The sequence below is a fragment of the Neopsephotus bourkii genome, unplaced genomic scaffold (assembly GCF_033783945.1).
Source record: "Neopsephotus bourkii isolate Nb327-2 ecotype Australia unplaced genomic scaffold, CSIRO-AGI_Nbou_v1 NB_272, whole genome shotgun sequence".
NCBI classification, from domain to species: Eukaryota; Metazoa; Chordata; class Aves; order Psittaciformes; family Psittacidae; genus Neopsephotus; species Neopsephotus bourkii.
Genome location: NW_026900781.1, coordinates 10,763,615 through 10,777,618, shown reverse-complemented (window position 1 = coordinate 10,777,618; position 14,004 = coordinate 10,763,615). Strand labels below are relative to the sequence as shown.

General features: G+C 38.2%; 1 protein-coding gene across 4 annotated transcripts in view; it reads left to right on the top strand.

Annotated features, from left to right (window-relative positions):
- The window catches only part of CDYL (chromodomain Y like), a 103,863-nt gene extending 90,231 nt beyond the window's left edge, over positions 1-13,632 (top strand). For all 4 annotated transcript variants that reach the window (XM_061346563.1, XM_061346566.1, XM_061346564.1 and 1 more), the window contains 5 exons: positions 4,485-4,741; positions 5,346-5,518; positions 7,096-7,306; positions 11,503-11,646; positions 12,644-13,632. In XM_061346563.1, coding sequence (XP_061202547.1) covers positions 4,485-4,741; positions 5,346-5,518; positions 7,096-7,306; positions 11,503-11,646; positions 12,644-12,802 — 944 coding nt within the window. In that variant the 3' untranslated portion in view covers positions 12,803-13,632. The remainder of the gene's footprint in view (positions 1-4,484; positions 4,742-5,345; positions 5,519-7,095; positions 7,307-11,502; positions 11,647-12,643) is intronic.
- Positions 13,633-14,004: the final 372 nt, after the last annotated feature.

The following is a 14,004-nucleotide window of genomic DNA, read 5'->3' as shown; positions in this document are numbered from 1 at the left end:
TGCACTGGACGACTAATGGGGATTCTTGTGTCTTGTGTATACGGGGACTGTAAAGCAGTGGAGTATAGAAAGGACTTTGGAAAAAATACAGCCAACTTCTAGCACCTTTTGTTTGTTTAATTTTACAGGTTTTCCCCAATCAGTTCTGCCCGTCACATTTTCCCCTCTCTGTTACTTGAGTCATAACCAGTTACAGTTACAGTGTTATTTTTGCAGTTAACACTGTAAGAAATTGTTGTTGCCACTGTTTCTCACTTGCTTATCCGGGTAGGACACTTATTAACTGATTTGTCACCTAGTGTAGGGGAGGATGTGGGTGGTGCATGAAGGCATGGGGGTCCCTGAAGCGCCTGATGGGCACTGCAGACTGAACTGCAAACACCAAGTGGTTTTGTGATTTAAAACGAGAGGCTGCTTTCAGCTCAGATGAATGCCAAGCAATGGAGAGGGACAAAGCAGACTTCCAGGCAAAACTATGCCCATTACAAAATAAAAACCCATGCCTATACAAAGACTGTTTCCTGAACCCATGTTACTGCTCAGGAAAAGGGCAATGGGTTCATTTTGGGCAGCTTTCTGCAAACACCTGCCCGGTGCTAGTTTAAAAAAATAGTTAGAAATTATTATGGAAAAGGAGTAGAGGACAAAGGCTTGAATATATCACCTTATAAATCCCCATCTGGAGTATTGTGTGACATTTTGGACCCTGTTCCAAGATTTAGTAGAAAGGGAGGGGCAGGGAGGAGAATGACAGCCTTGGTCTGCTTCCAGAAGAAGAAAGGGTAAATAAAATTGGGACTAATGAACCTGGAGAAGGGATGTGGTGAAAGGGATAAAGTGAAGATGTATGTTGCAGAACTTACTGCCAAAAGATACTTCAGAAGACAAAACGATAGTGGTTTCAGAAGTAAATTGGACAATCCCAGTGAGAATGAGGATTTAATTATGTGGGCTTGGGTGCAGCCAGTGGTTCTGGACATACAGTTTTTAAGAACTGCTAGATTTCTGGTGGCTGGAGTTGGGGGCAGCACGTTCACACCTCCCATCTTCTTGCGCTTGTTCCTTAGACATCTGTGCTAAGCCTTTCAGAAACAGCCTGCTCTGTCAGACAAACATTTGAATGGAGAGTACCAGCACTTGTCTGGGTGTACTTGAAAATAAGCATGCTAAAGAGGCTTAGCTGGTTTTGGAGCACCTGCTTGGATGTGTCCCAGTATTGTTGGAGGGAGGGAAGTGTCTGTGTTCAAGGCTTGCTATGTAAGCTAAACTGAACTTCTCAGAAATTCAGGAGGCGGTAACTGGGATGCATGAATAGCTTAGAGAGGAGCGTGGGATTTTGACTTTTGGATTGTTGTGAAGTTGCATGTTACTTGGTTTGGTTTTAACTGTGTTTATCTGGATGTCTGGCATCGTGCATTTTCATTGTTACCCTGCTCATGTTTTGGAGAGGTGCCTTTTATTTTTCCTGTTTTCTGCCAGTGGAATAGGATTGAAGACACTTTTGCTGTTCTGTATTTTGTGTCTTTGAGTAAGACCAGTTCCTTTATTATCTGTTGGGTTGATGTTTTTTTTTCTCTTCCTCAGGAAAGCAGCTGCATGAAAATGTGACTGTTACCAGATTTTGATCAGCAGCTGCAAAACCAAGTAGTCCTCTTAATTTCATTCTGCATCTGTATGGTGAAGCTTTATGCAATAGGAGTATGGCTTCAGCTTTGAGAAGATCACATTACATTAATAGTTGGCATTGGAAGGGGTTTTTGTAATTATACAAGCAGTTTGTTTACCTCTTAAACAACATAGTTCTGCATTAGTTTGCAATATCCAGGGTAAACTATCTTTTTTCCAAGCCCTTATTGGTTTGGAAGGCTCAGTTTAAAAGAGGAGTGCTGTGGTGTTTTGTTTGTCTTTGCCACGCTGTCTTTATTGATGTATAAAAATGCAGAATTGCTTTTGGTTTGTTACGAAATCTATATTTTAACATCATAAAATACAGTTGTAATTAACCTGAAAATAAGTAACCTCACTGCAAAAGTTTCATGTGGGGGAATCTATGGCAGTAAAGTTAAATCTTCCAGTCTTAAGGAGCCTAAAAGTGTGTTTACAAGATTGGATGTAGAAGACTTCTTCCACTGAACTGCAGCTGTCCCTTGTGTGTGGTTTGAAACTGTTGACAAGTGCAGGTAGAATTTATATGAAAAATAGGAAGTCCTCTTTGCCAATTCAATAAGCATGAAAAGTGGTGTGGGGTGCTTACGTCTTGATCTCTTTGCCAAAAGATCTGTCTCTCAAAATGTATAATCATTGCCGCTTACATCTCAAAAGTAATTTTCTGGTATTTGAGTATGGTTTTGGAAGTATGAGTCGTGGGAAAAGACCTACTCATAGCTCTTATACAAGTTTACTGACTCTTGGGGGATTTTTTGGCTTAGTCTAGTCTATTGTGCTCTCCTGGTTCTCTGCTTTTTTCACTATGACAGAAGCCATAAAATCTTGGATCTGGTTTAGAAATTAGAGGTAATTTCATTTGTTTTAATTTACCTTTTCTATGGCAAAGCAAACCATTGCAGCCATTTTTTCACTTAATCTTGTGTTCCTAGTGAAATACAATGGTGCTGTTCCTGCAAATTCTGAATTCTTTAAAGGAATGTAATCAATGTAAGGTGGTTTAGAAGGGAAAAGTATCAAAGACAGCCCTTATCAGCTGCTTATTTGGTCTGCTTCAAATTTTGATTTATTCTGCTGCAATGAAAAAATTTGGTAAGAGGTGAAAAATTAGGAATAAACATGAAATTTCCATGATGTTATTTAATATTAACTTTACTTTTCATTTTGCTTACCTCTGTCTCTAATCACAAACAGAATTCAATTTCTTGCTCTTCACTTTAAACAATTGACAAACCCTGAGCTGTCTTCACAAATGCTAAGGATTAAATGACTAATACACCACTAAAGACCCTGAGAAGCAAAATAAAATCTTGTTATTGTATAGCTCCTTGACAGACAACTTGCCTAATTAATCATAACAGATTTGTAACCAAAGATTCATTTATTTTAAAATATTTGATATAAAGACGTCATCTATATCTGTGGGCAGTTCCTGAAATAACGGGAAAAACATGTAATGTTCTAGGGTTTAAGTTAGTTTTTCTTTTAATATATCTCTCATACTTCATGTGGGTTGAAGTAAGCAATATTTGAATACAATTGGAGTGTGGAGATATAGGATATTCCAGTTATTTAGGTGAACCTGGTTAATGTCTACGCTGGACACGCATTTGAAGTCTCTTAGTTAAAACTCACAGCATGGCATATTATTAGAGCGTTAGAAATGCAGCTTCTTCAGAAAAATAATACTGAATTAAGCAAGATCCATCAATGGCATTTAATTAACAATTCCTGGTTTAACTGTACTGTTTAAGACATCATATGCCTGACGTTCTGAAATACCTGTTTGTGAGACAAGGGCTGCGGGATTCCAGTAGGTTTTAACAGACTCAGACCTCAGTTTTCAGGAAAAAGCTCTCAAAACTTTCCTATCCTGCAAGACATTTTTCCAGCATTTTGACTCTACTGCACCCTCCCCCAGTGCATACTTCCATTACTTTAACCTGACAGATTGCATGGAGACTTTACATGAAGACTTTAACATACAGATGGGTTATGCATCTAAGATGTTCTCCTATTCTCTCTTACAAGTGCCGATTATTTGGTATTATGTTTCTAATGTGGAATACAGAAAAACCTGTCCCTTCTGTGTCATGAGGAATGGGCTGTTTACTTGCATGCCCTCAAATTCTATTTAAGTAACTGGGAACTAGACCCAGAAAGAGATAATGCTCTGTTTGCCAATTCTAATAGCAAAAATTGTTTAGACTTGAGAAATATCTCATTGTCTATGAATCCATTCAATATCCATTACTGCATGGGTCTTGTTTCCCTCTCAAAGAAGGGTAGTCAGTATTTCTTCATTTCCATTTTCCTTTAGAGTATTATGCTTTATATGATCTTGTCAATCAAGTTCTTTATTTGGCTTTTTGTGTCGCTTTCTTCCATCTATTAACTTCTCATGGCATTTGAAACAAAAGGCTTCTGCTTTCTCTTTGCAGTCTTGGTGCTGCTAAAGGAGTTAAAGATGTCGGAAAGGGAGAAAGCAGAGCATCAACCGACTGAAGTGCATTGATATTAGGAATGTTAATAAACCTTTCCCTCCTTCTAAAAAGAAGTATATGATGATTGGTGTATTTGGCTTGTTTAAGATGTATTTTCTTACAACTGTAAAATAGATTTGTTGGATCCCTTTGTCACTTTAATTTTGCTCTGTGCATGGAGTCTATTTCTGTAACATTTCAGTTCCAGGGGGCTGAGTTTCATCTTTACTGTGTGTTCTTAATATCACTAGCCTGTTTTCATGCTAATAAGGATTTTGCAATTGTTGACCCAGTATAATATAATTACTAGAATGTTATTATTTAAACTGTTTCCAGGTACATCCACCTTTATGGAAGCATTAGCAGCCAATGGTACAACCAACATACAGACGTCTGTGACAGGAGTCACAGCCAGCAAACGAAGGTTTATTGATGACAGGAGAGATCAACCTTTTGACAAAAGGCTACGTTTCAGTGTGAGGCAGACGGAGAGCGCGTACCGGTACAGAGACATTGTTGTCAGGAAACAAGATGGATTCACACATATTTTGCTATCAACAAAATCATCTGAAAATAATTCACTAAATCCAGAGGTCAGAACAATTCAGATTTTGGGGGGAAGGGTACTGGGGGAGTTCCAAGTCCTTGCCTCATTTATCCCTGTTATTCGGGTGCAAACGTACACAAAACAAGATTCACGTTGTGGCTTGCAAGATGTTAAACTGAACTGAATTACACTTAAAATCAGTTGTTTGTGTAAGAACTGTGTTATCTGAACATGGAGATGTACTGTCTTTTGTACGACGTGGTGATTTATGAAGTGCACCCTGAAATCAGCTTTAACCTGATTTAAGGTTCTGTTTTTTTCTGAACTGGTTGCATGTGCCACCTGCTGTCCAAATTACAGAAATGCTGAATGAGAGCTTTAGTTACAGATAGCATCTAATAGATCTGGTCTTAATGATTTCATTATCTTTGTCTAATTACATTTTTGAAATGCAAAGCTTCTCATACCTTTTTTTATTTATTTATTTAACGTTCTTATGTTTGGATAATGAAACAAGTGAACTTTTCTAATCTGCTGGTTGAGTGGATCCTAAGGAGAAATTAAAGCTCTCAGAGGGAGGAGGGGAGGAGAACAATGTGCTACTTTTTAATAATGGGATAAAAAGATGCTAATGAATTTTTGATTTTCAGGTAATGAAGGAAGTCCAGAGTGCACTGAACACAGCAGCTGCAGATGACAGTAAACTCGTTCTGTTCAGTGCAGTTGGTAGCATTTTCTGCTGTGGTCTTGATTTTATTTATTTTATACGACGTTTAACGGATGATAGAAAAAAGGAAAGCACTAAGATGGCAGAAGCCATTAGGTATGTAAGATTATCTTCAGTCGTCTGAGTGGGTATTCTTCATGTAATTGTCTTATCTTTATTTCAAAAGCCTCTAATTCAACAAGATCCCAGACACCCCCCTGTTATGTGCTATATTGTGCTGCGCTTCTCTATATTCCCTGTCCCTTCTTATTTGGGTTGCTATTTAATGCATTGCTATTTTTACTACTAAAATTTACCTATGAAAACTGTTAGTATGGTAATACTTCTCCAGTTGAAACCAATTTTAAAAGATTTAAACAGCTACAAGGCTTCAAGAAAACAAATTTAACACATGCAAATACAGGATATGCATTGACTGTGTAACTTGGTATAGTACATTCAGAGCAGTGGAATGGTGGATATTTCAGAGGAGTAGACTAAAACTGGTGACCCTCATCCCAACACTAGGTACCAAGCCCAATATTTAAAGAAAATTAACTCAACTGCTACAAACTAGAAGAATATGTATAGAAAAAAGCATGGATCTTAAGGACATGTTTAGATGGTACAAACAAGTAGTTTAGTTAATCATTTAAACACTGGCTTTGAGGGCCTGGGCTCTTGAATTAGCTCTGTTATGTTTCCAGAGCATCTATATTCCTTCAGAGACCAATATTCTGTTGTCATTATCAATACTCATGTCCCTAAAAAAGGCCTTCTGACATGTAAAGCCTGTTTCATTGGAGGCACATTTGGCTCAGAGAGATGATAATAGGTGGGGTTTGTTGTTTCTGGTTGGTTGGGTTGGGTTTTGGGGGGTTTTCTTGTTGCCTTTCTTTTTTTCTCCCCCGAAGGGAATATTTCAGTCATTCCAAATAAAAGTTGCTCATGCAGTGACTTCAGATGCAGCCAGAGGACAGAGGCTCTTAACACTGAGCTTCTGTCACTAGTTCTAATTCAGTTCCATCCAGAATCCTGATTTGTCACCTATTACTCGTTGTTAAGAAAATGGCTAAATGGAACTTAAAACCCCCCTTCAAGTACAGGAATGGTATTTTTCATATATATGCTAAGATGGTAATCTCTGGAATATTCTAAATGTGATTAAAATTATCTTGAATCTCTGAATTGGGAGTGTTTGTGTGATGGATTGCATAAGATTGTTCCAGCAGTTTTTCAGCATTCTTCAGCTCGCTAGGGTGAGTTGGGCATGATAACCTGTAGTGATGAATGCAATATAGTAGAAGTGTTCTGTTTCACTGAAATGCAAAAACAGCCATTGCGACACTAATTACTGGCCTCCAACTAGCCTTGGTGCTGCTGGTCACCACCCTCTGGGCCAGCCATTCAGACATTTTCAGTCCTCCTCACTGTCTGCTCATCCAGCTCATACATCAACAGCTTGGCTGGGAGAGTCTTGTGGGAGAGAGTGCTGACTGCCTCACTCTGAAACCTATGTAGACAATACCCACTGCACTCTCCTCATCCAAGCTAACCACCTCATCATGGAAAGTTATCAGGTTGGTTTTGAAAGTAATGTTACTGTGGAGATGAATTCTTACTAAGTTTTCAAGGGCTGCTATATTTTACTCTCTATAAATGCATAGTGAGTACATGTTTCTGTTTCTCTTCAGGAATTTTGTGAATACTTTTATTCAGTTTAAGAAGCCTATCATTGTAGCAGTAAATGGCCCAGCCATTGGACTTGGAGCATCTATATTGCCTCTGTGTGACGTGGTTTGGGCTAACGAGAAGGCTTGGTTTCAGACACCATACACTACTTTTGGACAAGGTCCGGATGGATGTTCATCCCTTACATTCCCTCGGATAATGGGCCTGGCTTCTGTAAGTAGCTTGCAGAGTAGGGGCAATGCAGTTATGATGACTTATCCAGAGTGATTTCAAGACTTTTTACCTTTGCTGAGTTGCCTTTTTTTTCTCTCGTGAAAACCTTTCATGAGAATCCAGTACTTACAGCTTCTCTGCTCCATGCTGTTGCAACCTAGTCTTCACCTGCATGCACAGAACCAAAAGCAGGGACCTAATCCTTAACCGTGACAGTGGCAGAAGGGTTATATCCTGCATGCCAGGACACACCTTCCTTGCTGTTGCCTTGTAAGGACCAGCCACCAATATCTTGCATTCAGCACAGCATCCAAGCGTAGCAGAGAATGGGCTGCTCTGCACTCAGTGTCATTACACAGCAGAGCGCTGTGGCACCACCTCTCAGCAGTCTCCTGCTGATCTACAAAATAAGTAATTCTGCTTGTGCACTCGTTCTCAAGAACTCGTGTTGAACTTGCTCACTTTGTACATCTCTGCTAATGTTTCACACTAGTGCATTATGGAAGAAATACTCAGCCCAAATCACCTTTGTGGAGGGTTATTTACTGATTTACTTATTTTTTAGTCTTTGGACTCAATTTCCAGTATTGATGGATTGAAAAATGGAAAAGCTTTGCACTGCTGCTGAAAACATGAGCCACGTGTTTCTTAGTATCCCTTTTCTTGCTTTCTGACTGGATGTGAGAATCAAATTAACAAAAAACTATTTAAAAATCGCTTACCTACATTCTTTTCATGTTACTTACTATTTTTTATGCCGTGTTCTTTGAAAACTTTGACCTATGCCCCATTCCAGTTTGAAATTGCACAGTAACAGTATGAAACAAGAGCTTGTAGCTACACCTGGTTTTCCGAAATCACTGTCTGTTATAAAAGCAAATTTTTCTTTGTAGGTATTTACTGATTTAAAATACAGATGTTGATACATTAAAAGCATCAGGTTCTAGTGCACTTGATCTAATGACTAACTAACTGTATGATGTCTGGATTAAGTTATTAGAAGAGAAAAGGTAACTGAAATAGATTAACAGTTATAAGAGTAGCTTTAATATCTTAGCAAGTTTCAAACAACTGATTGTTCCTTTCCCTTTTTATTTGGCCATCCATCCATTCATCCATCCATTCCATCCATCCCCGTCCTTTAGAGACTTGTGGTTGTAGCTTTTTGTTTCTTTAGAAGACGTACAAATAACACAAGCTCTTCCCTAGTATACGCTTTCATGTGTATTTGTGAATGCTCTCATTATTAAATACAAAGATTTAAACTGAAAGTTTCCAGTGGCAACAATTCCGTAGTTAGTGTGGAAGGGGACAGGGGTGAATGTCCACTGTTGTAGTATACTCAGCTCTCTGCAGGGTCAGTTGTGGCTGGTGAGCAGCTCTGTTGTGGAGGGGTTTTTCCACAGAACATGTTCAACAGAGGTTGTTATTACGGGATATCTGAAGTCCAGACCTTAGGATTCAAAACTGATGCTGTATTGAGAATACCAAGGATTTTAGAAGGATTCTTAAACTTAGCTTTTGAAAATAATCTATCACAGAGATGAAAGTGGTGCCTGTTTATGGAGATCTGTTATTGTGCCACTGCTGTGGAGTTCTTGCTCTGGTTTTCTGGTCCTGGATCTAAAGCACAGGAGCCACGTGCTCAAGCTTCCCACACTGGGTTTCCCTGCCAGTCTCCAGCTCACTTGGCAGTGTTTCTCATGCTCTTCTGTCAGTCAGTCAGGATATGCATTTCTACAGTGCCTGCAGTCCACATCACAGACAGGGACTCAGGTGGTACAGAGCCTCCTGATCATAGTGCAAGAGAGTCATGCTCCTCAGCAGCTAGTGCCTGTGGGCTTGCACAGAAGTTCTATGAGCCTCAAAACACGTGCTGTAAAAGAGGGATCAGAGGATGTCCCTATGAAGTTCCTCTGTGGAAGGGGAAGACCAAGTAGAAAATTAAGGTTGTTAATGAGAATCTTATATTTATGAAATATTTTTATCACCGTCATTTCTATTGCTGTATCATGTGTCTTGCAAAGTAACCACCAAGCATATTATTTTTCACAGCAGACACAAGGTGTGTTTATTGGATTAAAACTTGTTTAGCAGTGGGTTTCCAGCACATGTTGTACATAGATCAAAAGCAGGGATGCCAGAGCAAAACATGTCCCTTCAAAGCCTGTCAACTGCGAAAACCCATAGGATCACTCATTTCGTGTGAGGTTAACTGCTACTGCTGTGTTACAGCTGGCAGAAGACAGGCACCTGCCCCACTATCACTTGTGGGGCTTCATGTTGCTACTGAGTTCTAGAAAACACATTAAGGTTTTCTAGCATTTGTTTTTATCCTGGTTACCAAAAATACATGTGAATAATGTGCAAACCTAACCAGCTGATGTAGATTTCTGACTTTCCTTATTCCAGTTGGACTGATTTCACCTTTGGATCTTTGATATAAATGTGCAGTAGCTTTTGAAATTATTTTGGAATAACTTTTTTATCCCCATAGGAAAATAATTAATTCCTGGTTTTAGACAAACGTGTGTAGCACAGATGGTTTTTTAGCTAGTGATTCAGGTTATTCACATGCTATGTAGGAACTTAGAAGGAAAGTCATGATAGTTAATAAACCTTGTATATTTGATTTTGCTTTCAGAGAAGGTAGAACTATACATGCATGTACTCTGTATCCTTAGATTGAGACTTGTTTTTTTTTAATGGATATATGTGAACCCTAACTTCCCATATTAACTTCTGAGAAATGTGCTGCTGGTAAATTCTATGGACTGGGAGTCAGCAACCCAACTGCCTGTAGAACCCAATCTTTGTATTTTGTTACAAAGGGGCAAGTAATAGACCTCGGAGTTTCCAGCTTGCTTCATGTATTAAATGGCAAAACTGGGAACAGTTCCTGCAGCAATTAGATCATTTGAGACCCTTAACTGAAAGTTTCTGTAATAATTGCCAGAATTTCCAGTATTAGAAAACATTAAAAACCTCCAAATTTTGCAAAACATGCAAATGCTGCACTTGTCAGGTTTAGATTTCATTTCCCAGATTTCAAGAGTCCAGTGATGATTTTGGCATATTTTCAATATAAATTAGTCATAAAGAAACAGTCACACTCATCTTTATTTGGGGTTTTTGAGGTTGGCAGTTACTCTGCCTTTATCTTCACTGGCTGTTTCCATGCAGATGTCACGGCAAACAAAATGTTTAACTATGTAAGAAACTTCATTAAAGGTAGAATTAAAGTGTAAGTGTAAATGGTTGTAGGACAGAGCTTTAATGGAGAAGCTGGTAAATAGTCAAGTGTATTATAATTACATATAAAAAAAATCTAGAGAACTGGAGATCACCTTGTTGGACAGAATGTAGTACTCAATTCTGTACCTTTCAACTATGGTCAGAGCTTTTAAATACTGGTTTGGTTAATTAGACTGACAAGTCAGCTTTTGAAAGGATTTATCAGTTCCATATTGAGCTCCTGACTAAAATGGGAATGCTTATTTTCCATATATTTGATCAGAAATTGGACTATATCCTGCCCAGTGCAGTGGGGTTTGGAGGTCAAATTCTAAGATGATCCAGGTATTTTAAATGTTACATTATAAATGAAATCCTGATGCAGACTTTGGAGCAGTGCTGAAAATAAACCACATTGAGTATTCAATACTAAAAAAAAAAATTAGTTGCAAAAATAACCTGTTCTTGTCTACCAATACTAGCAGTTCCCAGGAGGTCTGCTACCAAAACTGGGTCATCTTTATCATTTATGGATAGATCTTAGCACAGATTTCATTGATGCAACTAACACTATTGCAGAGGGCAAGCCAATGTCTTCGTTATTGCTTTACAGATCTGCCAGGCATTGTAACCTATTACCACATAGTTAATCAAGTGAGCAATGCAGCAAGATAGCTAGAGCTAATGAATGCTCAGTAATGGGAAACAAGCAAAGCCAGTTTCACATTTAACCCTTAATCACAGACCTCTGCTTCTTTTGTAACTCCTGCCATAGTATAGCGAACACCATCAGCTGCCTATCTATAGACAAGTCTTTTTCTTTATTCATTAGAAGTTGGAAGAGCTATAATAAAACTGTTTCAAATAGTGTAGGCATTTTCCTTATTTGTTTTGAACATTTTTCCTTTAATGAGTTTTGTCTCATTACATTTCATACCAGAAGTAACTTTCTATCCCTTCAGGCCAATGAAATGTTGTTCAGTGGAAGGAAGTTGACTGCACAGGAAGCTTGTGCCAAAGGACTCGTCTCTCAAGTGTTTTGGCCAGGAACATTCACACAAGAAGTAATGGTTCGAATCAAGGAACTGGTCACATGTAACTCAGTTGTAAGTTTCCTTTATTTTCTTGCAATACATGCTTATGGTTAGATTAATAAGTATTAATCTAAGTATTACTAGGCTACATCATTACATCCTTCTGAAAAAAAACCATTTTCATGAAGTAAGTACAGCATTTTATTATAGCACCGTCTTTTTATTTCCTGGGTTTTGAGGACTGCTTTTTAAGTTTATACCCAACTCTTATCATATGCCATAGTACACGTTGGTTATGAAATTGAAAACAGCATTGGACTCTTTATAATATACTTGTGTTTAACATAGTTGCCTAACTTATTCTAATCAACAGTGTAAACAGTTGCCCTAAGTACTGCACAGAAGTCTTTGAGTTGTAATATAATGTCTTGAGTTATAATAATATAGATTACTAGGGAAGTAAATGCAGTCTTTGACATTATGTTGAATTTAATTTTACTACAAAGCGCCTAGAATAATGTGGATTGGAAGGGACCTTCAAAGGTCATCTAGTCCAACCCCCATGTTTGGTTGCACTACTGGCTGTTGCACAATAGCCAAAACTACCCATATTTAATCTTATGAGAAGAGATGAAGTACAAATTAACTGTCCTGTGCATTGGAAATTTTGGATTTTGAAATGGATCAATAGCTTTCTAAATGGAAAAGCAAGTGAGATTCTTCAGCCTCCTTTGAATGCCCAAGATTGTCAAGGTCTGTCTGGTTATTGGAGCAGCTCTGGATAACAGTATTATGATTAGACGTCACCAAAATGAAGTTGGAGTTTTCTCTAGTTATCAGTATAAAACCATATATATGTATGTTCATGGTTACAATTTTACTATTTTCATCATTTCCACATTTTTGTGTACTTGTTAACTGCGAAGTGTTTCTTAGGCTTGTAGGCTGGTAAGCTATGTATGATGAGCTTAGGTTCATAATCAACTCCAGGATCCATCCACACGACCTGTAAGTACACATGTAAACACTAACACAACACCCCTTTTTTTTGTTTGTTTGTTTGGCCCAGGTGCTTGAAGAATCCAAAGCTTTAGTACGGAACATCATGAAGGTGGACTTGGAACAAGCAAACGAAAAGGAATGTGAAGTTTTGAAGAAAATCTGGGGCTCAGCACAAGGAATGGACTCAATGTTAAAATATCTGCAGAAGAAAATTGATGAGTTCTGATGAGATGCCCATTGACACTGGAATTGTATTTCTGGGACATCAGGGCAAACATAAAGTGCCCAGTTAAAAAAACCTATATAAACTAACCCCTTGCTCAGCTTGGGAACAGGAGTGGACACCCTCCCCTTTTATTGTCAAGGGGTTTAAAAGTACTGTATCACTTAAATCTGAACAAAACTCCTTTCTCCCTGATTGTTACATATAGATATACACACACACACAAGTGTATGTGTGTGCATATATGTCTTTTATATATATATATATATATAAAATGTAATATGTGTGTGACAGTGTGTATGTAGACACACGCACACAAGCTAAAAAAAAAAAAAGATAGAGTGCACTACCAAACATCTCTTTAAAGGCTCTAGTTTTTGTTATCTTTGGCTAGTACTGTATCAAATAGAGAATGGATTAAAAAGTGAATGGTGTTGCATTATTTTCTGTGTGGCAGGGAAGTCTGGAATAATGCTTTTCTTGTTCATTAGATTACAGCATTGAAACGGGTATTAGCCAGCCCTTACTTTCACTGCCCAAGGAGTCAGCGAAGATAGAAGGCCTTGCCTCAGAAGAAGGTTGAAATACCTCAAGCAATGGAACATTGTAAAATGTGGGGTAATTAAACCCTGTTAAGCTTACATCACCATATATCCCCAAAAAGAGAGTGTGCTCAGGATTATTGCTAAGAAAACACTCTGTCCTTTTATGGGGGAGGTATAGAGGGGTGGGAGGAAGAGGGCAGGAATACGTTTAATTCTTACCCAGATAACATGAAGAAACCACTGTCTCTTAGGGAAGGGGAATGCGGGGAAGTGGGAGGGAAATGGAAGGGGAAGGAAAGAAAGAAAGAAAGAAAAAACTTAAAAAGAGCTTGTTTTGCAGTATTAGTGAATCACTGAATATCTTCTGTATGACTATCCTAAGTTATAAGTTAGTTTTAGTGGGGGTTTTAAAAATCTCTGGATTTGGGATTTCTTTTTTTGTTTTCTTGCTTTGGGGGTTTGGTTTTTTGTTGTTTTGTTTGGTTGTTGGGTTTCTTTTTTAATAACTACATAAGTGCTTCTGTTGCTGGGTGAGAATACTACTTTATATGCAGTTTGGGTTTTGTTTTCGGTTCTTGTTTCCTATTTGCTGGTTTAATTGATGTATTACACCAAAAAATGCATTTTATGTTCATAAATTTTAGGTTCACTTAGAATATA